Source organism: Myotis myotis, unplaced genomic scaffold (assembly GCF_014108235.1).
Source record: "Myotis myotis isolate mMyoMyo1 unplaced genomic scaffold, mMyoMyo1.p scaffold_m19_p_5, whole genome shotgun sequence".
NCBI lineage: Eukaryota > Metazoa > Chordata > Mammalia > Chiroptera > Vespertilionidae > Myotis > Myotis myotis.
In genome coordinates, this window is record NW_023416357.1 from 30158127 (window position 1) to 30184718 (window position 26592).

Consider the following 26592-nt stretch of genomic DNA (forward strand, 5'->3'; position numbering starts at 1 on the left):
GACAGGTGGAATCACCATATTTATTTGACATATTGCTTCAGTGCTGATATTATAACCGTCACTACAAAGTATTTATAGAAAATTAACAGCGCATCATATGACTTAGTGTAAATGGCTGGACAACAAGGCAAGGACTCAGAGAAATCTAATATATTGCCTCGAGTTCAATGAAACTGAGAAACAACACTGTATACAAGTTCAGGGTGAAGGACGGAAAGCAAAGGGTGACTTACTTGCTAGGTGCTCGATCTTGCATATTAGTTAATGCAGCAAAGTTGTTCCGTACAGTTCGCAGGCTGGCCAAGACCTAAGATAAAAGAAAAAAAAGATCCTTTAAACTTCTTGAAGTAGGGCCATCTTTCATGCAATTTAAAATGGTTTGGCAATTTAGCAAAATGGTTTGTTAAGTGAAAACTTGATATTGCTTGAAACTTAGTGTCATGTTATATTAGTAAAGAATCTCCATGTACTTAGTAAAGTTTACATGAGTCTGTGAAACCTAAGAGGCCAGGCGGAAAGGATTTTCCAGCTACTTCTCCTCGTGGTCTGTGAACATGGGGACAGTCGCAGCAGTGTCCACGGCCACCAACACAATATCCCAAGCGAAATGCATATAGCATGATTGCATTTTTATGTAAATTTGAAACCGTGTAATAGAAAATATGACTAAAGTCTCACTTTAGAGGTAAAATTTAAAAAGATTACCCTCAAATTCTCTTCAGAAACTCACCAAGGATGTCATAGTTTCAAAGTCAACAACTAGGTGAATTTAAAAATGTTTTTTTTCACCTTTGCTACATGGCTAGTCTAGCTAGTAAACAGAAATTCTTTTCTTTGTTAAGATTATTTGAATCATGAATTATAAGGTATTCAGGGAGGCTTTGCTCACATAAAATCAGGCCACCATGTTATGTGCACAGCGCCTGGCCCACAGAAGACACTCAATAAAATTTTGTTTAATAAATGCACAACATATCCACACCGAAGGCAGGACCAATGGGTTCCACTATCTCAGAATTTTTTCTTGAAATTCAGTGAAACTAGAAAGTGGAAAAGAATCGGAAATGAGACTTCGAAAGGTTACAAGCGCTCCTTACTTTCTCCTAGAATGGGCAAGTTTTCTCCAGGGTGAAGCTCGTATTAGGCGAGATTACAGGACCGTGGTCGGCAAACGGCGGCTTGCGAGCCACATGCGGCTCTTTGGCCCCTTGAGTGTGGCTCTTCCTAAGCCTTAGGAATACCCTAATTAGGTTAATAACAATGTACCTACCTATATAGTTTAAGTTTAAAAAATTTGGCTCTCAAAAGAAATTTCAATCGTTGTGCTGTTGATATTTGGCTCTGTTGACTAATGAGTTTGCCGACCGCTGTATAGGCAATCTGGGTGACAACCAGAATGTTCAATGATCTAAAACACAGATTACAAATATCCTGTTAGGTACTACATAAGAGCTCAGACAGCGGAGTCTGCTATGTTTCCAATGTGTGAACTTAGAAAAGTCACATAACTTCTCTGTAGCTCAGTGTCCTCACCTATAAACTGGAATAGTAATACAGTATCTATCTCAAAATGTTGTGAAGACGATATGGAATGACAAGTTAGGTGCCAAGAACAATGCCTGGCAAAGGGAAGTACTCCGTGAATATTCACTCATTTTAGCAACATTCCATTTGATTAATGATTTGGTCTGAGCACAGGGAATTACAAATGCCTGTGATTGATAATATAAATTGATAATATATATATAATTTATACAAATATAATATGTCTAATTTATATAAATATTGTACTTATATTAAAGTAAATTTATAATTGCTCCAAGGTTTCCAGAACTGTTTTCAGATTTTTTTCTTCCCATTTGGCCTGGACCTAAACAAAAGTCAGTCTGAATGCTTTCTAAGAAATTCTAAAAAATGAGATATTTTTTGAAGTTGGCATGAATTTGTGGAGGTCACGGGGTGCTGTTTATGCCCTGGGACAGTGACCTTCAGCACCAGCCCCCAAAGGAGTTAATGGTGCTTCCTAAGGTGCCAACCACGATTAACTCAGTCACTGGAAAAACCTGGCTCATTATCACATGTAAACAACTCTCAGCACGGAAAGGTCATGCTGCCTGTGACAGCGTATTCAAATAGCCTACCGCTGACATCGGACCTAATGATGACTTTCATTAGGCATGAAATCTTGAATGATGCAGAAATGAATCCAATAAATCATCCCCTGCCACTAAATCATGCAGGCTTAATTTATGCTTTAAGAATGGAATATCAAATACATTAATAAAACACTTTAAATAAGATTATTGCACTCCTTAATCAATCCTTTCTCTAGGCAAAACTTTAACCTCAGAATTCTGAGAATTTTAATCTAATAAATTATACTAAGTGCACTACATTTGACAGCTGGGTAAATAGAAATTATACCGCAGGTAATTCATGTTCTATGCTCATTTGAAAGAAAATATTGTCACAAAAGATATTCTACAATTGGCTTTTGGTATAAAGGCTTTTGACTCTGTCATAACAACTATATTACATTACATTACTTTGTTTTGGTTTTAAATTTAATGTATTTATTTTTGTATGATTTATATCTTCAGGTGATGCAGAATTTAAACAGAAAAGGGCAAAAAGTAAAATGTCTTCCTCTCAATAACAAAGACAAATTTCAAAATTATTGTTATTTCTGAGAGGAGGCAAGAAGATGAAATTGGGGAGGAATACTCCAGGACGTTAAAATATTGGGACTGTTCTATTTCTTAAAGTGTTGATTTTTGGTATTATTCTTTATATTTTTAGATACTCTCTACGTATGTTCTCTCATATGTATATGTCAAAATAAAAGGTGGACAAAGACATTTCCCTCTCAGTCCCTCCTCTAGACATTCCGCTGTCTGTCCCCTAGACTACTTGGCTTTTAGGCTGTTTCCTAAATTTTTCCTTTGCAAACATTGCTGCAGTAAATAGCCTTGTAAATACATCATCCTCTACGTGTGCAAGTACTAGGTCATTGTTTTTGTGGAAGGACAAATAATATTCTATAAATTTTATATTACTCTTATCTTCCACACGATGACACATAATACTGGCAGAAGTGAAAAGAAAAATCCCAGACAAATCTTAAATCTTTGACTCTAGGTATCCCCATCGCAAATGCACTGTGTTAATCTTTTTTGTTGTTGTTAATCCTCACCCAAAGATATTTTTCCTTTTTTTTTTTATAGAGTGTGGAAGGGAAGGAGGGAGGGAGGGGGAGGGAGAGAGAGGGAGGGGATCAAACCCTGAAACCCAGGTATGTGCCCTTGACCAGGAATCGAACCCATGACCCTTTGGTCTGCAGGCCGAGACTCTAACAACTGAGCAAACCAGCCAGGGCCACTATTTTGGTCTTGTATAATCTCATTTGCATTGCAGAACCAAAAAGTGAGGCATCTGCTACTCTAGGCTGTAGGGGAGAACTAGAAACAGTTTGACTCAAGACACTGAGTTAGGGTCCAATTAGTTTTTGCTTCTGTTCTGGGGCAGGTCTCATTCCCCTTGAATTCAACTCCTTAGGAACTGCTGTCAGAGCTTCAATGCTCCGAATACTGGTTAACCAAAAAAGTCCCTACGGCTTTCTCTCACACAGCTTAATGGCTAAAAAATTAAGGTCATTTCTTTCTCTTCCGTCCATCCAAGCAAAAGTGTAATAAATCAAGGTAAAAAATACACTGGCAATGGTGAGAAATATACACACTTTGGGAAAGAAATTATAGTAGTGTTATGGAAAACTTAAACATAAAGATGGATCATGTACTAGCCCAGGAAAGGGTTTAAATGTTATTTATGCAACTCAGGTTTTCTTAGGTACTTCTGAACATTCGCCGAAAACAGCAGGAAATGTGGGCTTCCTTAAAAAGTTAAACAACTGAACATAACAGCTTAAAAGAAATGTATACTTGAATAACAATAATTTATTGAAAATATTCAGAAATTTATTTTCCTTTTCTTTTTTTTAAAGATACGGCAACAATGTTACAAAAAATCCTGCCTAAAAAAATAACAAAGAAATGATTTTTGAGAATTGTGTTTTTCATTCCAACTACTCTTTATACCACTAGATGGCGCTAAAACACAGACCATGTGTTGCCACTGGCCTTGGGGGAAGTGGGAGGGAGAATACCTTGCCTTGACCTCCAGGAAAAAAACAAAACTGGAGTCAAATTATGGTTATTTATAAGATAGAAAGGTCATTTTGATAGAAAATAAAACCTTTTTCCAAATTATGTGCTGGTCAAACCATACAAAATTGCTGTTTTTGTATGTCAACAAATATTGATTTATAGATTCCTAGAAGATGCTAGCTGCGATTTTATTTTTAAATGAAGGATACAGAAAAACTAACAGATAGAAGCAACTGAAATGTGATAATTATCTTCTTTCACAGCCTGGCAGGGTGAGCCTGGTGGATTTAGCGAGTGGGGGACTGTGATGAGGCCACAGCATGGCTGCTGCTCCGTGAAACAGGGATCATGCAGGGGCATTAAAAACATTGGCAATGTTCTGTGACCAATGGAAGAGTAATCTTCCATAGGGCTGACAACTACTATATTTTAATAAAATTATCTGAGCTGCTTTATTTTGGTTAGAGTAAAGGTAAAATGACTCAGTTGTTCCTACTCTGGATTTTGAAATCAGTCATATCTCCTTAGTTTGCATGATGTGAGGGTCTAGCCAGGATCCAAGATCATATTTGGGTATTTTCTGTCTTTTCCTTGATCAAAGATACCACTTGTTTTTTTTTTTCTAAAATAGTTTGACTGATTTCAGAGAGGAAGGGAAAGGGAGAGCGAGAAACATCAATGATGAGAGAGAATCCTTGATCAGTTACCTCCTGCACACCCTACACTGGGGATCAAGCAGCAACCGGGGATGTGCTCTGACTGGGAATCGAACTGTGACCTCCTAACTTATAAGTCAACACTCAGCCACTGAGCCTTGTCAGCTGGGCTACCACTTCTTTTTAACTTCCAGATGAGAATTCCAGTTGACTTCGAGTTTTACGAGGTAGACATAACGAATAATGGGACTGGTGGGTCCAGAGGCAGCTGACTACAAAGTAGGGTTTCCTGCATTTCATCAGTGTTGTGCTTCCTTGCCCCTGCAAGAACTTTGGCCAAATTGTTCCTGCACTCTTGGGAGAAAGATGCCAGTTGCCAAGTGGTAGGACATGGCGTGGCTTTGGGATTCTTCTCAATATTTAGCCTTCGTGCCTAAGGAAATCCCCACACCAAAGATTTTAGCATGAACATAGGAGAATATTTCAAAATAGAAATAAACCCAATGTTTAAAGCTGTCACTTCTTCTGAAGATAAAGAGGATGCTGAGCTTACAAGGGAATAACATAATAAATTGAGAGTGGAAGAGAGTATAGTTTAAACACACCAGCAAGAATTTCTAACCCTGGCAGTGTTGTGGACATGGGAGGGTTACTGTAGGATCCTTTCTGACGATGATGTCCATTCAAGATGATTTGGGCTTCAGCCCTGTCCATGAACATGGGATATATCCTTGCATGACTTCCTAAATTCTCCTATAATTTAATAGTTTATTCTCTTAGCATCACAGGAAACCACAACTGGAGGAAAAATGGAGGGATCCTTTTGTGTTTTGGAGACACACTCAGGCATAGAAGAAATGAGTTCTAAAGAACAACAGAAGATGAAATGGGTTTGGGAGAAGACCTTTGTCCATGTTAGATAGTGGGAGGCTCATTTTAAAGACTTAGGGTAAAGCCCTGGTGGGTGGTCCAGTGGTTGGAGCATTAACCTATGCACTGAAGGGTCTCCGTTCGATTCCTGTTCAAGGACACATACCTCAATTGGGGCTCCTGTGGGAGGCAACTGATCCATGTGTCTCTCTCACATTGATCTCTCTCTCTCAATCTCTCTCTTTTTCTCTCTCCCCCTTCCTTCCTCCCTCCCTTCCACTCTTTCTCTGAAAAGCAATGGGAAAAGTATCCTTGGGTAACGGTTAACAAACAAATAACAACAAAAAGAATTATGGTAAAGAAAATATGCACAGAAAAATAAGCCTAAAGAGATATATAAAAAAAAATGTCAATACTAGCTATTTTGGTGTTTGGAATTACAGGAAATTATCTTTTCTTCCTTTTGCTTATCTATCTTTTCTATAGTCTCTATGCAAAAATAGATTATTTTGAAGGTAGAAGAATTTAGGATGACATTCCAAACCCCAAAGCATGCTGGGGAAAGCGGAGAATTCTTTGGTCTATTTGAACATGTCTCTGAGAGACTTGCCTAACATCAACTGTCTTCTGTCCATTGGCAAAAGCACTGTGGTATATTAGGCTGAATAATAATGGTATCACCTCAAGTGACATAAACATCTTATATTTTTAAGCATAATAATATTTAGCATTCAATGGTGACTATTCTATCTTGTATTGAAAATTTGAGGAGTTATTGGGTAGGTCCACAAAATAAGGTGGTTGTGCCTAATAGGGCTTAAGATAAGACTGCTACTAACCCTTCTTTCTTATCTGGTTTCCCAAAGATGCTCTATTAGTGGTGAAATTGGTCAGGGTTTTTAATATGCTTTTTTTAAAAAAAAAAATTCTACTGGAACTTTATAGACCACATATCCTAGAAAATTCCATTTGCGAAAACTATGTTGAAACCACTTAAAAAGAATCTGCAGCCTTTGGGGCAATGGCCACCTTCTTCAAGGTGATATGAGTCATCAAGCTAATCATAAGCAAACTCTTCTAAATGCATTCCAGATTCCTTTCGGGCATCAGATATGCCTATATATTACCAAGTTGGTTTATCTTTAAAGTTCTAATTTCTGAGGGTGTTAAGTACACATATTTATTTAAACAGTTTACTAGCACAGACTAAGTGGTATTTTACACACATATATATTTCTCAGTGTACTGAAATTCTACTAGTTTTTTAGAAATTATAGAGGTACACTATACGAAAAATCTGATTATTTAAAAGAGGAGATTTCCTTAGAATTTAAGAGCACTAATGATAAAGACCAAGTCAAATTTATTAATATATATATATTAGAAATTAATAAATACTACTTGAAGCAAGAAGGTATCATGTGCAAAATATTTTTTCATTTTTTCATATATTTAGCTATATTCTTCTTATAACAATATCTAGAGATTTTAGTTAGAAGCAAGAATAGCTACCTGAGTAATCTCGGGTTGGGAGATTGTTTCTATATTTGGTGATGGTTATTTATATATTTTGCCTGATTATGTTTTCACTCAGTTCTCAGCTCTTAGAAAAAATTATGGGTTCTCATTAATAAGCAATTAAAAATATTTAATTTTCAATAATTTTGCTATCACAAAACATGATTAAAACATGTGAGCATACATTATTTTGAATATAGAAATATAGTTACTAGAAATAATTTATGATATCCAGTGAAACCTTAAGCAAACAAGACACGAACTGTCTGAAAAGGGCGGTGGTTTTATTGTACTTTTAACTGCCTTCATTAATTTAAAAAAATTACTATTATACAGTTGTATTATTTATGGATTCATTAAATGTTTCATCTAAATTATAACCATTAAAAATTTCAGAAAACTTGAAAAAGTGAAAGAATTATACATAATTCTACTATCCAAACATTGTCATTAATCGTTTTTTAAAACAACACCTAGTGTGACATTTTATAAGTGAAAAAGCCCTTACCGACAACACTAAACATTCATTAAGCATTTTGTTTTATAGAAGTGATGCTACTTTACAAGCCTGGTATTATTTCAATCTCTTAACAACCCCAGGAGGTGGGTGCTCTTGGCACTGTCATTTAGGAGGAAACCCCGCTTGGAAGAATTCAGTGACTGGCCCAAGGCCATTCATTTAGCAGGAGGAGGAGATGGGGTTTGAACTCGGGCTTATCATTATACAGCATTTCCCTCCAATTTTACCAACTGGAAAAAAGAAGTCTTAGAGAAGTTTAATTAGTTGCCCAAGGCACTAGAGCTAGTCTGACATGATTATTTTTTTATAATCTCTCTGGATTACCCATATTCCAATATTTAACATTTCTTGTTAACAGTCCGCGTCGGCTTGAAACCTGTCTCACGCCCCAAGTTAAATCAGTTTTACTCCATTCTGTCCTAAGTCTGCCTACACCAGAGGCTCTCATCTTTTTCTGGAAAAATACTGGGCCCAGATTTTTGAATTCAATTGATCAGGGATGCAGCCTAGAATAAAAGCTTTCTAGGTGATTCTAGTGTGTAGCTATGGTTGAGGAGCACTGGTCTATGTAAAAAAAAATATCTGGTCATCAACCATTTTATATATATTTCAAAATGCTTTAGATCAGTGGTTCTCAACCTTCGGCCCTTTAAATACAGTTCCTCATGTTGTGATCCAACCATAAAATTATTTTCATTGCTACTTCATAACTGTAATGTTGCTACTGTTATGAATCATAATGTAAATATCTGATATGCAGGATGATCTTAGGTGACCCCTGTGAAAGGGTCGTTCGACCTCCAAAGGGGTCGCGACCCACAGGTTGAGAACCGCTGCTTTAGATCATTTTATCACCTTCTAGTATTTGTGTCACGTGGTTAAAGTATTTTCATGATGTGTATATTTAAAAGGAACAAAGAAATACAAATACATCATTCAGTTAAATCTTTGTACAAATGACATGTAAAAAATGGAGCACATAAAGCATGAGGCTGAATTGGAATATTCAATGTCAAGCACTGATCATGTACCTAATTATACTGAATGTAATTTAATCCATGATATGGCCTTCTGCTCCTAGTGCTCTGTCCCTTAAGAAAGCATGGTCCCATTTAAATGTCACTTAGGTAATCTGTGATTTGGAGCAAAGAACTCTTCAGGTGTATGGGTTTAGAGGAAACGCACCAATATGGCCAAGGTCACATTTTCTAGAACTGCCTTCGACTTACTTGAATGAACCATAGAATTTGTATTTGTACTTGTGTTTGAAAATGAAGAACCAGAACTAATCCCCCAAATTAAATTTCCAATGAGAAAACTGCCCATGCACCAAACTGTGCTTACCTGAGCAAATGGAGTCACAATCAAGTCATCTCCGTGTCTGGAAAATAAAGCAAATCCAGTGTTAGAGGTTATCGACTAACTCTTTGGCCACTTTTGATCAATGTCCAACGGTAAGGTCCACTTTCCTAAATTCCCATAGAGAATTACAGTAATTCCATCCTTACTCTTCAGCACAAGCTCTTCCCAGCCACTGGGATGAAAGCATGTCTCCTGGGACGCTAACTATTGTTCAGTTTCCTGGGTAAGAAGGGGAGCTTCTTGGCCATCAGCCAAGGTCACTGTTGCTTATTAAAGAAGCACACAGGATACGCATTAGTAGAAACAGAGTTCAAGCAGCGGGGCCTGAGTTTTGCTCTTGGCCCCTCCCTGTGGATACCAGGAAAGGGTGCTGTGGAAGGAGCTAGCAACGGCAGTGGCTTTGGTGAGAGGCCCCTGGTCCATCTACCATGTGAAGGTGATGAGCCTTGCGTGTTCCGCATCATGGTGTGTGAGTCTTGGATGGGCTGGGAACTGTAGATGACACGGGACTGCATCATACCCTAATAAAAACCCAGTGCAACTTTTCAACTGACTCACGTCCCAGCCGCTGTAATTACGGGGGAATGTTACCCCGTGTGTGCTGTTGCTGCAGCAACCCCCGCCACACTGTGCCTGGGATGCAAGAGCAAGGTGTCAGCATGACGTGTCCCAGAGGGACAGGGAAAGGCAAGGAAAGTTGTGCAACTCGGAGGGAAGTGTGAAACCAGGGCCCAGAGCCCTTTTGTGGTATTGCTTAGCATGATAATTTGTGAGAAGGATTTCCAAAATCTCCATGGGACAGTTCTTGACCTGGCTCGCTGAAGCTCTTTAATCCAAAGTGAAGGCAGTTATTCGACACAGAAAGCTGGACATGACCCTGACTTAGAGCCCTGCAACCGAACCGTTCAGTCACTCATGAACTCTGAGAAGGTCCTAAGTGACCTACAACAGCTCTCAGGACGTCAGCTTCAGCGTACGGGTGACGTTAGTAAACGGCTCATTACCAATAATTGGACCAGTTGTTATGATCGTCATCAAATTACACAGAGATCCTGAAATTCAGAGTGTGGGAAAATTAAAAGCAGAAAAAGGTTGGAACACAATTTAAAGGAAACCGTGTTATTTTGCACCCCCTTAGTTTCAGAATTAACATTTTTTGAGGGGCACCTGTTCTTTGTAGAGTTTATTCAGATAGTCAAAACTAAGATAACATGAAATCTAGATATTTTCCCAAGGTACATTGTTTTCTTCCATTTTATTCTTTGCAATTGCCCGACTGCAAAGTTTATTGTCTAAGAACTAAGTCATCTTGACCAAGGCACATCACCCATGGGGATTAATCTCTGGAAATAAGTTTTCTAATTTTTTACATGAATAACATTGGTTTGAATCACTCCAAGCCCAAAGGGTGTGAATGTCTTTTAAAACACTTAATTCTGCCTTTGGTTGCATTTCATTCCCCAGCACTATAGATGTATTTAGAATATATAATATTTAAAATAATTTATCAGTCTTGCTTTCTTTCTCTGTCAAAGTACATAGACAGTTATAACTTTAATGACGAAGACATTTTACTCTTTTGAATTACCCAGAAATTACTTGATTGTCTCATTTTAGTAACAGTAAAATTATTTCTAGCATTTCAGTGACAAATATTCTCGTTAAAGGGCAGGTTATATACTATAATCCCTTTCTTCTCAAAATTATGTAATGCTTACATTATCTTTGAATATGTACTGAATATATAATTTTAAAATCTTTGCCTGAGTCTGCACCTTAATATTAAGATGTCTTATCAGGTCCCCTGTCACAAGTACAATAATGCATGTAAAATATATATTATTTTGATATGGAAGAAAACAAATATAAGCATATTTTAATTGTATCCTATATTAGGATAGAATTAAAATTTGCTTATAATAAAATAACAGATTTGGCAGTTAAGATTCATAGAAGATCATTCTGTTATTGTATATAATTTGGCTTAAAGTATGTGTGAGTTTTAATGAATTGAGTAAATATACACACCAAAAAAACTTATGATAGAAAATGACTCTGAAATGCTGCACTTTATTGCTGCTTCCTAAAATGGGAAGAGACTGTTAGGAACTCCTATAATTGGGGAGACGCTAGATTCAAATTTGCACAATGATCATTGCCGAGAGACCTGAAATTGTACTTCCTGGTGACATGACTTTTCTGGAGAAGATTAAACAACATTGTCTTCCATTTAAATGAAAACAAACAAGCATAACAACAACAAACTTTTAAAAAAACCAACTGGGGTATGCTTTAGGAAAAAATTGCTTCTTTTAAGAAGTGGAGTACTTATGGGTGACAGGAAGGGAAAGTTAGGGTGGGCGGTGGGATCATAAATAAAGCTTTGACATTATCTGTCTGTCTCTATGTGTGTGAGAGTATGCATGTTAATGTGTGTATGTGTGCATCTATGTGTGCATACACATGCATGTCAATGCATGCATGCATGTGCACGTTAATGCATGTATGTGGTGTGTATGAGTGTGTGGACATATGTGATGAGGAAATTGGTACTCTGGTAACAGTCACAGCAGAGTCAGTGCCATGCCGATCTCTAGTCTCACGTGTGGAAGGAGGTGCTTAGTCACCTGCCCTGGTTCCCATGTCACCTCCTCCAGCCTGGGTTTGAGGGGTGCTGCTTCTCCCCTACGCTCAGCAAGAAGAACCTGAATTACCCAGAAGTTGTGTTTGGCAAATACATCAATCGTCTCATTTTGGTAACAGTAAGATTATTTCTAGCATTTCAGTGGCAAATTTCTCAATAAAAGGCAGGTTACGCACTATGTCCTTTTCTTGCCGACTTCTTGCTGAGTGAGTCTGAGCCAGCACCACTGGAAGTAGGGGCATAGAAGGCTTCCAGCACGCTATTGAATTTTCTGTTTTTCCAAAGTGGAATGACCCTGCAGTCAAGAATGACCCTCTGCCTTTGGCCATCCTTCTCCTATTTGCATATCACCTATGACTCTATTTTTCTATCCTGATTCTTTCTGCATGAAGAAGCCAGAAACGTTGGGAAAAACAAAAGGAGGGACATCCAACAGCAAACCCTCTTACAGGGACCTCATTGGGACCCAGAAACCTTTCCCTGCTTTATCATCACCAAACCAGAAGGAAAAGGAGATGCAATTAATTAGCAGAAAGTTTACACGTTACTGAGCAAAGAACCCCAAGCCTGTGATACTAAGAGCATTAGTGGCACAGAGTAGCTGCTGCCTCTGAACATCACGCATCACAAATTCCAGCATGACACGTGGTCTTATGAACCAGCGCGCTGAAGAGGAGCCGCGGGCTGAGGCTTACTTTCTAAGTCCAATCTTGAGAACACTTTTTGATCTTCTGTGCTGCATCCTATTGCTATAAAATTAGAAAGAAGTTCGCCTCTGAGTTTGTCAATAGGATTAGGGAATTGGCAAACATACGGAAAATTGGTATTTTGAAATCCTGATATCTTTCTTTCCTTAGACTCAAAACTATCACCCATTTATTAATTCACCCTTGATCTACCCCTTTTAGAATTATAGGGAAAGAAGTAGGTTCTCATTTTTGATATGTACATACAAATGTTTCCAGGTGCCTAAGCTATTTGACAACACCCAAGGATTAGCCATACCTACTCACCAGTCTCCACTCCCCTGTTCACTGAAGTACAGACCTGAAATAAACAAATACCTAACATAATGTACTATGAATCTAAATCTGCTCTAAAAAGGAAAGTCTTAAAAAATTAAAAACCAAAAAATCATATAACTTTAGAAGTAGATATGACCTTAGAAGTTATTAAGTCTTCTGAAATTTAAATAATTTGCTCACTTCTTATTAGCAATTTAAAAATTAAAGACTGGCCTGATATTGGCCAACAAAAATCCTAAAACAAGACCCCTGAATTTTGGCCCACGTGTGCTTATATCACATATACCGATGATAAAGGAAATGAAATCGGAGTTAATGCAACATAAGCAAAAAATGCTCTAATCTAAAGTATAATCTGTTCTTTACTTGTCATAAAATAAAAATTTAGGCTTTGTTAGAGAAGGTTTATGATGTCCATAAGTGCCCTCAAGCGTGTCAGTTATATGATGGCATGAAAGACAAATTGTTTTCAAAAGTATCTATAAAAATATTTTCTAATTTCAAAAAGAATCTAATGAACAAAATAAACTGATGAACAAACAGGGACCACGGAGTGAGGTTTTAAAAAAGCTAAGTTCTTTTGAAAAACTCTTTCATTCTGAGAATATACCCTTTATTTTTTACTTCTAAAGTGATTGTGTATGTTGATGGAAATTTTCTTGTTAGAATCCTTTACTTACAAAGTGAGCAGTTAGTAACCCCAGCTCAGTCTCCCGGATAAAGACTTACTGAGTCATGAAATCCTAAGGCATGGAAATGTGCAGTGCAGCTGGGTTTATATGCAGGCTTTACAACACTGTAGTTTCCACCACTTCATGCTGCTTTCTGCACCCTCACATGGATTCAGCTATGCTGAAGCCACAGAGCCATACATATTCTAGACTCTGAAACAGCACTGCCCACAGAAATTTCTGCAATGATGGAAACACTCCATCATGCAATACATTATCCTCTAGCCACATGCGGCCCCTTAGCACTTGAATGTGGCTGGTGCAACTGAAGAACTGTTTTTTTCTTTTTTAATGTTAATTCATTTACATTAAGAAGCCACTATGACTAATGGCGATCTTGTTGAGCTGCACAGCTCTTGAGCAATCTTTACAAAACTTCAGTTAGATCGCTTCCAAGAAAAGACGGTATTAAAAATAATAATAAAAATAACCCCCAAAGCGTGCAGTCAACACATGACATCAACTCCATGATTTCATGTAAGAGTTCTTTTTATCAACTGCCTTCTTTTCAGCTTCTGTAAAAATATATTCACAACTGAAAATAGCCACGATTAGATGAAAATTTTATTTTAATGTATTTAAAAAAATCACCCAAGGGACCTTTAGGTAACATGTAAATCAGAATGCTTATGTTCTGATTTTTCTGAAAACAAAACAACCCCACCAAAAACGAAAAACAATTAAAAAAAAAAAAACAGCCAAAGAAACAAAACTGGCCATGGTGGAAATAACACATTTAATTTGAACTTCTCTAAGTCTCAAAGCGGGCATGGATATGAGACATGGAAACATGCGATGTGCAGGCAGGCGTGTTCTCTCTGGAAGTGACACAATGGTCTGGGGATCATTCATAACATTTGCCAGGAGACAAAGTCCTTCACTGAACTGCGTCAGTGATTTCCGGTCCCAGTGCAGCCTCCCACATGTGCTGAGGTGCAAGCTGTTCTTTCTCTTTCTGCTTCTAACTTGTCTGTGTTTGATAAGAGGAAAGTAGGAACTAATGCCTTACATATGTTTAGACATACCTGCAGTAGTCAGGGACAGCAAATGAGTTTTTCAGTCTAGTTAAGAAAAACTCTGAAGTCTCAAGACCCTTAAGGAAAGCGGGAACAACGCCTGAGAGAAAGGGCCATCAGCAGATGGGATCATGGGGATGTCTCTTCAGCACACATGACCAGGACCTCAGAGCCCCATGTTCGCTATTCCTGACTTGGTTTTTCTTGAAGGCTCTCTTTTGCCGTACCTGTGAAGCACATCTTTATGTCTCATATTGCAGGGATGTAGTGAGGAGGATTTAATACTCCCCAGCATATCTTGTGTCAAGAAACACATCACATAATTGTTCCAGCAGTGTGATTAATTTTTCTTATATAGCTTCAGAAACAATACAGAAGACATTAAGAACAATGCACTAAGGATCTAACACTGACAAGCAAATATTTAAAGTGAATGATGTGTAAGTGAAAATAGAGATTTATATAGAAATCTCTATATTGACTGAGTAAGCCTCCTTCTCTATCTATAATTTTTTTAAAAAACAAAAGACAGAAATGCATGATCCAAACAAAACTTTTATCTTGTTTTCATGGATCTATAGTGTCTCAAACAATACACTGGCATAAATTAGGTGCTATCAATAATGGCTAAATGTGTAAGAAAATGAAACTCATTAAAAATGCAGCCAATGAATACACCCCTCAGTTGGGAAAACATTTAGCAAATGATATGAAAATCTTCTGAGCAGAAGCTAAAGGGAACTTCTCCTCTGCTATATAGGATTTTCAGATGCTGAGTTTAGCCTTGTCCTGTATGTGTGTGTGTGTGTGTGTGTGTGTGTGTGTGTGTGTGTGTGTGTGTGTATATACACACATATATATAATCTCCAAGAGTTGGCCACATATTTTCTTTATTACTTCTCTGACCAATCTGAGCTATTATCTTATTTTATTCTTAAAATATAAATGAAAACCAAATGTTCATAGTGCCGACTAACGAATTTTGTCAATATATTTGGCCAACAGGTACTTCTGTTTCTCAGCAGTTTTCCTGCAATAGTGCGTAGCACTTTGCTTAAGTGGCCTCATCAAAATAATGTTCTCCTAGAAACTATCAAAGTGTTTGTTGTATGTTTTGAAAAAGGTTAAGCTCTCAGGACCTTAGATCTCTCATCTGTAAAATGACATAACGAGTGTCCCTATCCATGGGACTGTGAAAAGTGCCAAATGAGAGAGCAGATGTGAAGCTACTTGGAGAAGTGAAGGGTGGCATATGCATGTAATGGACCTATGACTACCATTATAACCATCATGCATCTTACTTTCTCCTTGTGCCTCAGCTATGTAATGAGTGCCTATTTATAAACAATAAGGTGATGACATCCTGTCTATTAGGAAGTGATATTTTCCTTCTCACTTTCTCAATAAATTAAATGGTTATATTTCAATTTAAAGAGCATTTAAAGGCTTTCCAAAATATTTCATTCAAAGAGATAATCACAAACCTTCACTGGTACTGTTTGAATTTGAAACTTCTAAGGGGTTTTCTTAATAGGGAAGTGTAACTAGAACAACACATATAAATCATCAAGAGCATTTCCTTTCATTCTCCTTCCCCACTGCCAGTGCCCCAACACACACACACACACACACACACACACACACACACACACACACACACCCCGTTCCGTAAGCCCTTTGCATCTGGACCAGCCTCTTCATCCCAGCACCCCTCCCTGCACCTGGGCCTCCTTCCTATTTAACCTTTTTTTTCTGTGAATTTCAACATGATCCACTTCCCTGCAGTAACTCTGATATGTAATCATTCAACAATAGATCAATCAGAATGCAATGAAAGTAAGAATTTGACCATGTCAAATCCAGCTACAAACTATTGTGGCTTTTAGGTCCCATACACTGTATTCAAATAGTCTTTCTCTTCCGTCACAGTTCCCTACTCACACCAACCAGACTGTCATTCCTTAACTGAGCCATGATTTCTGGTGCCTCATGTTATGCAAACGTTGCTCCTTTAGCCTGGCTTTCCCTGGGTGGCAAACTCTCCTGCTCCTCTCTGCTTCCATAGTTTAGTAAATGCCTCATAGATGGTGTTATAAACATCATAAGTGTGTTAATTATGTGTAAGTGAATGACTAAATGTCTTAAGCTTCAAACCCAAGAAAGTGGGATAAAAATAACAGAGAAATAGAGCCATTGGAAAAAGGAAGTTGTTTTGGGATGAAGAAGAGTGGACACCTTAATATAAGAAATTAATGATAAATAATGGGCAAAAATAGGTTTACAGTTGTGAATACACAAGTTTATTCCTGTATTATCATTTATTAATTATCGTATTATTTTCCATAAGAACAACTGTAGACCTGTATGTACTAATTAATGAGTACAAAAAAGTGTCAATTTCCAGGATGCAATTAAGTGCTACAGATCTGAAGCTCATTTACGAATGATGAACATGTATTAATTAATGATTGTGAGGCACAGTGGGATAAGAAAGTGCAGATTTATAGAAAGCGTTTAAGTGCTACAGAGGGTGAGGGGCTATCCTTTGGGGAAATGCAGTATGCTAAGGGGTGATAAGAGGAGCTGGTAAAGGAGAGACCTGTGAGTAGGAGGGAACAGAGAACACAACAATGATAAAAGCTGGGAGATGAAAACCACTATGCACTTCGTCTAATAACTGGCAACATGCCTTCCACTTTATGGAAGTGGAATGTATTTATTTCAAGTCTTGAATGAATGGATTTTCAGGGGTCAATATGAATGGGAGATAGATTTCAGAATATTAAGGCAACACAACATGGTAAAGAAATGTAGAGGACAGATGTAGATCTTTGGGGAGATATAACTTACTGAAGAATTTTAAATGCAAAAAAAAGGAAAAATGCATATCTTTTGAAAGATAGCATAGACTTGTACATTATTAAAGTGGACAGTGAGATGCTTTCCCCTGTAGTCCATAAGGACACAAATTAGGGCTCACATACTGTCTTTTCCACTAACCATTTGATCTGAGATCTGTTATTTCACAGATTATGCATCGTTTGAAATCAAGAACATTGTTTTATGATTTTATTATATTTCCTGCAATGCTTCACCCAGGGACAGCTACACAGAAAAGTTTAGTAATTCAGTGTTTGAATAAAAATTGGTAGCAGTTTAGTTGCTCATTCCTAGGGAGGCTAGAGCATTAATTGTATTATCACTTTACAAGTGTTAATAAAATGGCAACCCACAGCTATATGCTGTGAAAATGAGGAAAAGTACAATTTCACGTCTAAAGCCCTATTCAGACCAATAGGTGATCTGTTAGGATGCCAAGACTAACCCTAGACCCTCAGAGGCCTCATATATGTTAAGATGAATTGCCACCTGTCCTGAGTTTCTGAGATGGTGTCATGAGAAAATGGCAATGTTGTTAGATAAATATCTAGATGCAGATGAGGGAAGTGGGGATGACTACATACAGAGGGAAGAACTGCCACAGATGACAGTGCAAATACTGAGTGAGAGGAAGGTTCTATTTAGAAGTCTCCACAACTTAGAAAGCTGCAGAACATGACAATAAACACAGGATTGGATTGTGCTGAGAAAATGAGCTAATAATAGTGTATGATCTGCAAACCTGCTTATCAGTCTTAATTATTTTCTAAGCTGTACCATCATTTAAGTGATATGTAAGTCTGTCTAATATTTTCTGTGCTGGCCTCTAGCAATTCATATTCCAGAAATCGTTTAATTTAAGCAACCCCCACAAAGACCTCTCGAATGATCTGGCAAACCAGCGCTAACATCTGTATGGCACATCAACTGAGACATATTCAAAATGCTGTGCACTGTAATATCACAGGGGTTTTCAAACTGAGCTTAAAGTTTTTCGAAATTCTAGAAAATATGCATGTGACTGGGTAGCTAAAACTCAGGACCAATGTGAATATAAGCTAACTAGAGGCCCAGTGCACAGATTCGTGCACCAGTGGGGCCCCTCGGGCTGGCCTGTGCCCTCTCACAATCTGGGACCCCTCGGGGGATGTCAGACTGCCAGTTTCAGGCCAATCCCCACAGGCCAAGCTGAGGGACCCCACCAGTGCACAAACCTGTGCACCAGGCCTCTAGTCTGCATATAAGATCTTTGGTTAATCTCTTCCTCCCCCTTCCCCTCCCCCAGTCCCTCTGAGATCCATCAGTCTGTTCCATGTTTCCATGCCTTGCACATTGAGTGTCTGCCTCCTGGTGGTCAGTGCACATCATAGCTACTGGTCGAACAGTTGAATGTTCACTTAGACCAGCTGTGGGCAAACTATGGCCCGCGGGACAGATCTGGCCCGTTTGGCTGTTCTATCCGGCCTGCGGAGCCGAAAGAGCGGAAGGTTCTCTTGCTCTCCCCTCCGCTCCTTCACCAGCAGCAGTGTTAACATGGCAACGTCGGGAAACACGGCCACAGCTCCTTCTTCTGAGTTCAGTTTAAGAACCCATTGTGGCCCTCGAGTCAAAAAGTTTTCCCACCCCTGACTTAGACTTTTATATATAGAGATTTTTAAGTGTAAATGTTTCCATTAAAAATTTAACTCTCACTTTCCCCAGACAATGTATCTATGGGAAAATAAATGTTTCTTTTCAAGAGTGACAGTGTCCTCAAGTTAAATCTACCATTTATCTTCAGATTGCATGATTTCCCTCATCATTCTTTCTAAATTCTAGAATGATACGGCAAACGAATATCATTGGTTTTATGACATCATCAACTCTAGAGATAGATTAACTTGGTTTCCTATAGAAGCTCCCTCTTCTCTTTGCCCACTCTTGTACTTACATATCACTGGCGATGGAGGAGTTCCGGGACATAGACTTTGGAGAGAGGTCATAATCGCTGTCGGATCGATACAGAAACGACTCGCGACGTTGACTGTGGACAAAGTTTGCTTGGAGAATTAGCCCAGATCCTGGGCTGGTCATGGGATCCAAGGGACTCCGTCCCGCAGATGTGCCATTGTCCACATCAAAACTGTAAAGGAAGGAGAAGAAATGGCATTGAAGTGAATACTTGCATGTTGACATTTTAGTAAAGGGAGATTTCAGTTTAGGAATTGACAGTAGGAAAATTTATAGCTGATTCCTGGTGTTAAAAAACAATAATACTACAATACACAAAAGTAAAGGAACACATTGACCTCATACTCTTGTCTTCCTAAGCTTTGGGATGCTTGATACTTTTGTTAACCAACTCGATACAAGACATAGGTCTCTCTACCAAGGATGGGGAACATCCGGCCGGTGGGCTATATAAGGCCCGTGAAATCATTTGCTCTGGCCCTGCCAAGATATTAGTGGTGAGTTAATTAAATATTTGACCAAATATAGCAGGCTAATTTTTAAGCTGATAATTTTGTAGGCCCTCGAATGTTACAAATATTCAAATGGCCCTTGGCAAAAAAAAAAAAGATTCCTTAACTCAACTTCAGTTAAAAGGAATCATTCTGAAAAGAATAATTCTCCTAAGTACAGAATTCCTTTCAGGAAAAGAACAAATACATAGTCATTGACTAAATATTTGGGTTCAATTCAACAAGTACTTCTTATATATCCAATATCATTGCTTCCCTAAACCTGGGCTGGCTTTTCTCCCTTTCTGCCTATACTTATCCAATCATCAATTTCTATTGTAGCCACTTCCCTCCATTCACTGCCAATACATTGAGTCCAGGGTTCCATCAACTCTCACCTACATTATTATAATAGCCTTTAAATTAGTCTCTTGCATCCATTTTCTACCCTGGACTAAGAGTGATTCTTCTTAAATGATAAATCTATGTCATTTATCAATTTAAAACCTCTCAGTAGCTCATTGTTGTCCTCAGGATAAAGCCCAAATTTCTTGGCTAGAGAGAAAGAGTCCTATTAATTCATCTTCAATTATAGTTGACCATTTCCCCAGCCTCAACATTGCAACTCCGCTCATATTGAACCACCATGTCAGGCAATCACTGCCAAAGCTTCAGTGACCTGTCTAATTGTATCCATCCCTGAGGATTTAGTCTTTGCTTGAAAGGCATGAGATGCCCTTCTCTCTGCTCCCAAGACACTTTCCCACTCCTTATCTGTAGCATTAACCAGGAATAGAAGGTCTTACTACTTGGTCTCCATTCCTAGACTGTGAGCTTTCTGAAAATGGAGGCTCTGAGTGTTCTTAGCACTTCAGAAACCATTACTAAGCGGTTTGAACAAATGCTTGAATGAATGAAAGGCACTGTGCTTGGCAATACAGATTTTAGAGTTGAGGGAAAAAAGAACCACACACGCACAGTTTTTGACATCTAGATAAACGTTCCACAAAGAGCTTTCTAGTCAAACGTCAACCAGTATTAAAATAAAGACACCTCGCATGTGTTCTACCAAGAGGAGGGTGATAGCTCAGGTATGTGGTTAAAGATTGTTGAGTGGATAAATAAATAAATGAATTCAAGTTTAGTTGTTACTAACGTTTTTCTCAGTAGAACCTTTATCCAGACTATTAACCAGCTAATTTCAAAACATTATTTTATTTTATCCATTGGAATTATGAATAAAGAGTGTTATAACACTAATATTAGAAGCCAAAGTGCAAGAAAAAGCTAGGAGTTGAATGTTACATGGATCACCTATGAATCTATGATTAAACAAGAATATTGACTCTAAATCAATCCACCTATTTAAAAAAAAAATAGGAAAAACTCATAATGTAGCTTTACCAGTCACAGACATGTCTTCCAACTTAACATTTTCTTAGAATTGTGTCACTTTATAAATGCATTGCTTTGGTCCTTTAAGGACAATGAGAGATTAATAGACTCATTTTATAGAAAAGAATACTAGCTCTTAGGAAAGTTAGTTAACTGACCAAAGTTACTAAACTAACTGAATTCAATCATCTATTGTTTCAGAAGCTCTTCCAGTTCTAATGTATATTATGTAAACCACAAATGTGTGCTAGTAACTGTGACACCCAAACTTTGGAACATTTGTTTCACCTAGAAAGGTGCCACTTCATGTATGTGGGAATTTTGGCAATCCTGGGGAAGGCCACAGGGGAAAGAGACCTCTAATCATTAAAGAGACGGATTGGGGGGGTCCCTGAAAAGCTCTTTATGGATATGATTAATTAAATAAGCATTTACTAAGCACCTAATATGAGCACACCAAGATACAAAAACTGAAGAAGATAAGATTAATCCAGGCTGGGATATCTGAAAAGTCTTATAAAAGAAAAGTATTTTATCTAAAGAGTGCTTTTGAAGGCATTGAGTACACATCTGAAAGACATGCAAGACCTCTGAATAGGAGGAGGGTAGGAGGAGATTTCTGTTTTAAGACGGTAGTCATGGAAGCTCTTCAGTGTGAGGATGACTTAATCACGTGACCACATAAAAAGGAGTTATTTTTATTTCTCTTGAAAATGAAGATATTCTTAGTGCTTTATTTATTGTAAATTTTATTATATTTATTGAGGTGACATCTATATATATAAAAGCCTAAGCGACCATTACGACTGGACAACCGGATGGCTGGCTGGTAGCTATGATGCACACTGACCACCAGGGGGCAGATGCTCAACACAGGAGCTGACCCCTGGTGGTTAGTGTGCTCCCACAGCCAACCTCCTGCAGCCAGCCAGCCAACCTCCTGCGATCCCTAGCCCTGGCCGGGCCCGATCGGCTCCGATTGCAGGCCGAGGGACCCCATCTGTGCACGAATTTGTGCACCGGGCCTCTAGTTGGTTAATAAAATTATATAGGCTTCAAGCGAACTATTATATAGTACCTTATCTATATATTGCATTGTCTATAGCCATACCATCCTGAACACACACAATCTTGTCTGTTCTTCCATTAAAAATAAAAGTGAGTATCCCCTACTTGCTATGCATTATCAAAAATCTAGGAAATAGAGGAGTGCAATTTTTAGTTTAATTTTCTTCGTTCAATTGAGTAAATATCAATATAACCCCCAAATCAGCAATTTGTGTTTTTTATTATTATATTTTTCTAATGACATTAAGCAAGTCTTAACTAACAGAGACTCTCTACTATAAGATTTAGAAAAATACTGATAAATATCTTAAAACAATTGACATTACCTATTAAGAGAAAAAATATTAATAGATTACAAAATGCTTAATATGGGATATTTTAGGGGCTTTGCTACTTTTCTTTGCAGGCTGTAATATAACATTTTGTCCACTAGATGGAGATCATTTTCTTAAATAAGGAAAATCTATTGTAAATTAACTTTTAAGGCCTAAAGTTGTTCTTACAGACTCATGACAGACAGAGGGACCTAGAGTTACACTATGTGAAATAAGTCAGACAGAGGAAGAAAAGTAACATATGATTTCACTTATATGTGGAAACTAAAGAACAAAATAAACGAACAAACAAAATAGAAACAGACTCATAGATACAGAGAACAGTCTGATGTTGCCAGAAGGAAGAGGGGTTGGGTGGCTGGGTAAAAATGGTGAAGGGATTAAGAAGTAAAAATTGGTAGTTACAAAATAGTTACAGGAATGAAAGTTATAGTGTAGAGGATATAACCGATAATATTGTAATTACTATGTATGGTGCCAGGTGGGAACTGCAAATATCAGAGGGACCACTTTGTAAAGTATATGATTGTCTAACCACTATGCTATACATCTGAAACCAATACAAAATAATATTGAATGTAAACTATAATTGAAAAATAAAATATAAAAAAGACTCATGAAAACATCTTAAATGTTATGCAGAAAATAAAATCTCACAATTTATAGGAAGTAATGACCAAATATTGATAAAATTATGTCAATCTAAAAATACTAGTGTTAGCTTTACCAACAGATTGAGAATACAGATCTAAAGAGGGTCACTGATATTTTATTAGACTTTTATTTAAAAAACAACAACAACAAAACCTTGAGAAGCCTTAATTGAATTTCCATAAACAAAAATGGAAAGCCTATTGTGTTGGGGTAAGGTAACAACAGTATCACTAATGGTCTGGGGAATGACTCTAAATGTTGGTAACAACTTTATTCAGAATACAGTTTTTGGAGGGAGGTGCATCCAGGCTCTGAGGTTATTTGCAAGGTTGATTTCCATTACATTAAATGTTCCAATAATAAAAGTTCATTACCAAGAAAGAGTAATTCAGTAATATTATAGAATCCCTAGACAGAAGCATTAGCAAGTGCCAGTATTGGTGGATGATTTTGCAGAAAAACAGACTTTGCATTATGAAAGATTCAGTGAGCAAACTTTTATAGTTTCTCCTACAACCTTAGATTAGAATTTGAATAAATACAGATTTGAACATAGTACTTCTCCATAAGGCAATATAACATAAAGCCATAGAGAAGAAAAAGAACAAAACATGTCACATCTGTATTAAGTATTATCTATAATAATAAAATTGTAATATGCTAATTAGACCAGACGTCCTTCTGGACATCCTTCTGGATGACCTTCCAGACCAGTGGTTCTCAACCTTCTGGCCCTTTAAATACAGTTCCTCATGTTGTGACCCAACCATAAAATTATTTTCGTTGCTACTTCATAACTGTAATGTTGCTACTGTTATGAATTGTAATGTAAATATCTGATATGCAGGATGGTCTTAGGCGACCCCTGTGAAAGGGTCATTCTACCTCCAAAGGGGTTGCGACCCACAGGTTGAGAACCACTGTTCCAGACGATGCCAGGGCTGTGAGAGAAGCCCCGGTCCTGGGTGCCTGCCAGTGACCGGAGGGAAGCTGGTACCAGCAGTTGGGGGAGGAAGGCCTACTCTTGCACGAATTTCATGCATCAGGCCTCTAGTATAAATAATAACTTATAAAATTGTGTTATATAGGCAATCAGAGAATTTGATTTAGACAATGAATATAAAGGAAGTGTAAGAAGCTGAAGGATATGTTTCCTTGAAGGGCAGATAAAAAATGTCCAGACAGCGTAGAGTTAGGGTGGGAACCATAGACGGAATGTTTGTGTCTCTCAAAATTTATATGCTGAAATTTAATTCCCAATGTGGTCTTATTTGGAGATGGGGCCTTTGGGAAGTGATGAGGTCAGGAGGGTGGAGCCCTTATGAATGGAATTAGTGCCTTATAAAAGAGGCCCAGAGAACTCCCTTGGCCCTTCCAACATGTAAGAAGTGGGCCCTTACCAAACATTGAATCTTCTGGTGCCTTGATCTTGGGCGTCCCTGCCTCCAGAACTGTGAGAAATAAATTTCTGCTGTTTATGAACCACCCCGTCAATGGCAATTTGTTACAGCAGCCTGAAAAAACTGAGAGGATGGGGCGGAGGGTGTGTAGTACAAGTGAAGCAGCAGAAGCAAACCCAAGAAGGAATAAATAAGGCATGTGTATAAAACAGGACGTTTAGTCTGGCTCAATTTGAGGGTTCATATTATTAAAGAATAGCAGGGACCTATAAAAATGGCAATTTCATATGGTTCAACCTAATAGGTAGGGCTAAGTACGTTTATAGAAAGTTTGGTGAGGAATGTCAGAAAAAGAATCTTATTATGCAGAAATACGTGGAGAGGCACATACCAACTTTTAACATTGACCTCAGGGGCGTGAGATGGGGAGGGCTATTTGCTATACTTACAAATTTTTTATTGACTAAAATAAGCACAGTGATTTTGAAATGAAAAAGAAATCAATAAGTATAAAAATAAATAAATAAACCAAAGCACTATCCTCTCCCCACCGAAAGGCTTATTAATCAACTCCTTTAAATATTAGAACTAAGGAGCTCCCCTTGGCAATGGTTAGGTCTGGGGCAAATCAAGGCAACCCTTCTTCATTCAGTGAGTAGTAATATCCGAATATAATAATGATGGTGATAATAATGACTAGAATGGCGAGAATGGTGATAAAACTCTTGGAGCACTTTCGATGTGCCAGGCATTGTGCTGTACGCTTCATATACATTATTATCGAATCTTCACAATAACCCTTTGAAGTAGGCACTACGCTTTCCATTTGACCCACAAGGAAGTTGAGGCATAGAGAAGTGGCTCTATGTTAAATGATGTGTTCAAGGTTATATAGTTTGTAAGTGGGTTTCCAGCTCAACCTGTGTGACTGTAGAGCCTGGGAGAATGGCCCTGTGTTTATGTCTCTATTGCACAGCCTCCTGTTAACCATTAACCATCTCTTAGCTCCCTCACCTGGATGCAGCTTCAAATGCTAACTCTTTGAAAGTAACATTCTGATCAACTTATAAGACCAAGGCTAATTCTGGGATGAGGTTTTAATGCAACCCCTGTTGGGAGGTGGGGAAGGACCAAAAATGTTCCCGTTAGGATGGGGGTTAGACAATGTAGGTTAAATGTCACCCCTTGGTTCTGCCACTTTCTAGTTGCAGGCTATGGGCATGTTTCCTGTACTTTTCTAAGCCTCCATTTCCTGATATCTAACTCTAGGCCACTATATGGATTAGAAGAGAAAAAAATGTTAGCATGCTGCCTGGCAGCTAGTATAGTCCCAATATCTAGCAGCTATTGTTATTTTTATTGTTATTGCTCTCTATCCCTGAGGGGGACTTGCCATCTAGGTCATCCTCTCTACCTGAGTACATCGCTTTGCGAACAACCCAAAGGGAGAGATGAGAGAGAAAAGGAACTGATCACTGGCCAGTCAAGTCACCCGAATCACCCTGACCATCAATGAGGTGACAGATGCTGGAGTCAGATTGTTCAAAAAACTAACTGCCTTTACATCTCCACCCTGCTCCACAGTTCCAGTGAGATAACATTGGGCAGAGGGTGGAGACTGTTGATTTTTCTCTAGATGTTCCTCACTGAGGAGAAAGAACAATTTCCTGCTGGGAACCGTGGAAGACATGGAGGTACCAGCAGCCTGGGTGGGACTCCACTGAATATAATGAGCAGAAACAGCCTCTCAGACCTTAGGTCTCCAGCAACTGGGTGTATCCTGGGGACTTCAGGTCACAGTTACACTGCTATTTATTTTCCTGTGCCCGAATCTCCCCTGTATAATGAAACCCCTGCAGTTGGTTATATAACAGCATCCATGTTGATGCTTGGCACTCAGGGGGAGGGGGGATG

General features: G+C 38.2%; 1 protein-coding gene across 6 annotated transcripts in view; it reads right to left on the reverse strand.

The window, feature by feature from the left end:
• PDE4D (phosphodiesterase 4D) overlaps positions 1 to 26592 on the reverse strand; it is a 1246395-nt gene that overhangs the window by 174123 nt on the left and 1045680 nt on the right. For 5 of the 6 annotated variants that reach the window (XM_036308159.1, XM_036308160.1, XM_036308163.1 and 2 more), the window contains 3 exons: positions 19316 to 19507; positions 9072 to 9108; positions 234 to 307 (listed from right to left, as the gene is read on the reverse strand). In XM_036308159.1, the coding sequence (XP_036164052.1) occupies positions 234 to 307; positions 9072 to 9108; positions 19316 to 19507 (303 nt within the window). Of the gene's footprint in view, positions 1 to 233; positions 308 to 9071; positions 9109 to 19315; positions 19508 to 24678; positions 24718 to 26592 lie in introns of those variants that run through there. The other variant, XM_036308165.1, reaches the window with a different exon arrangement.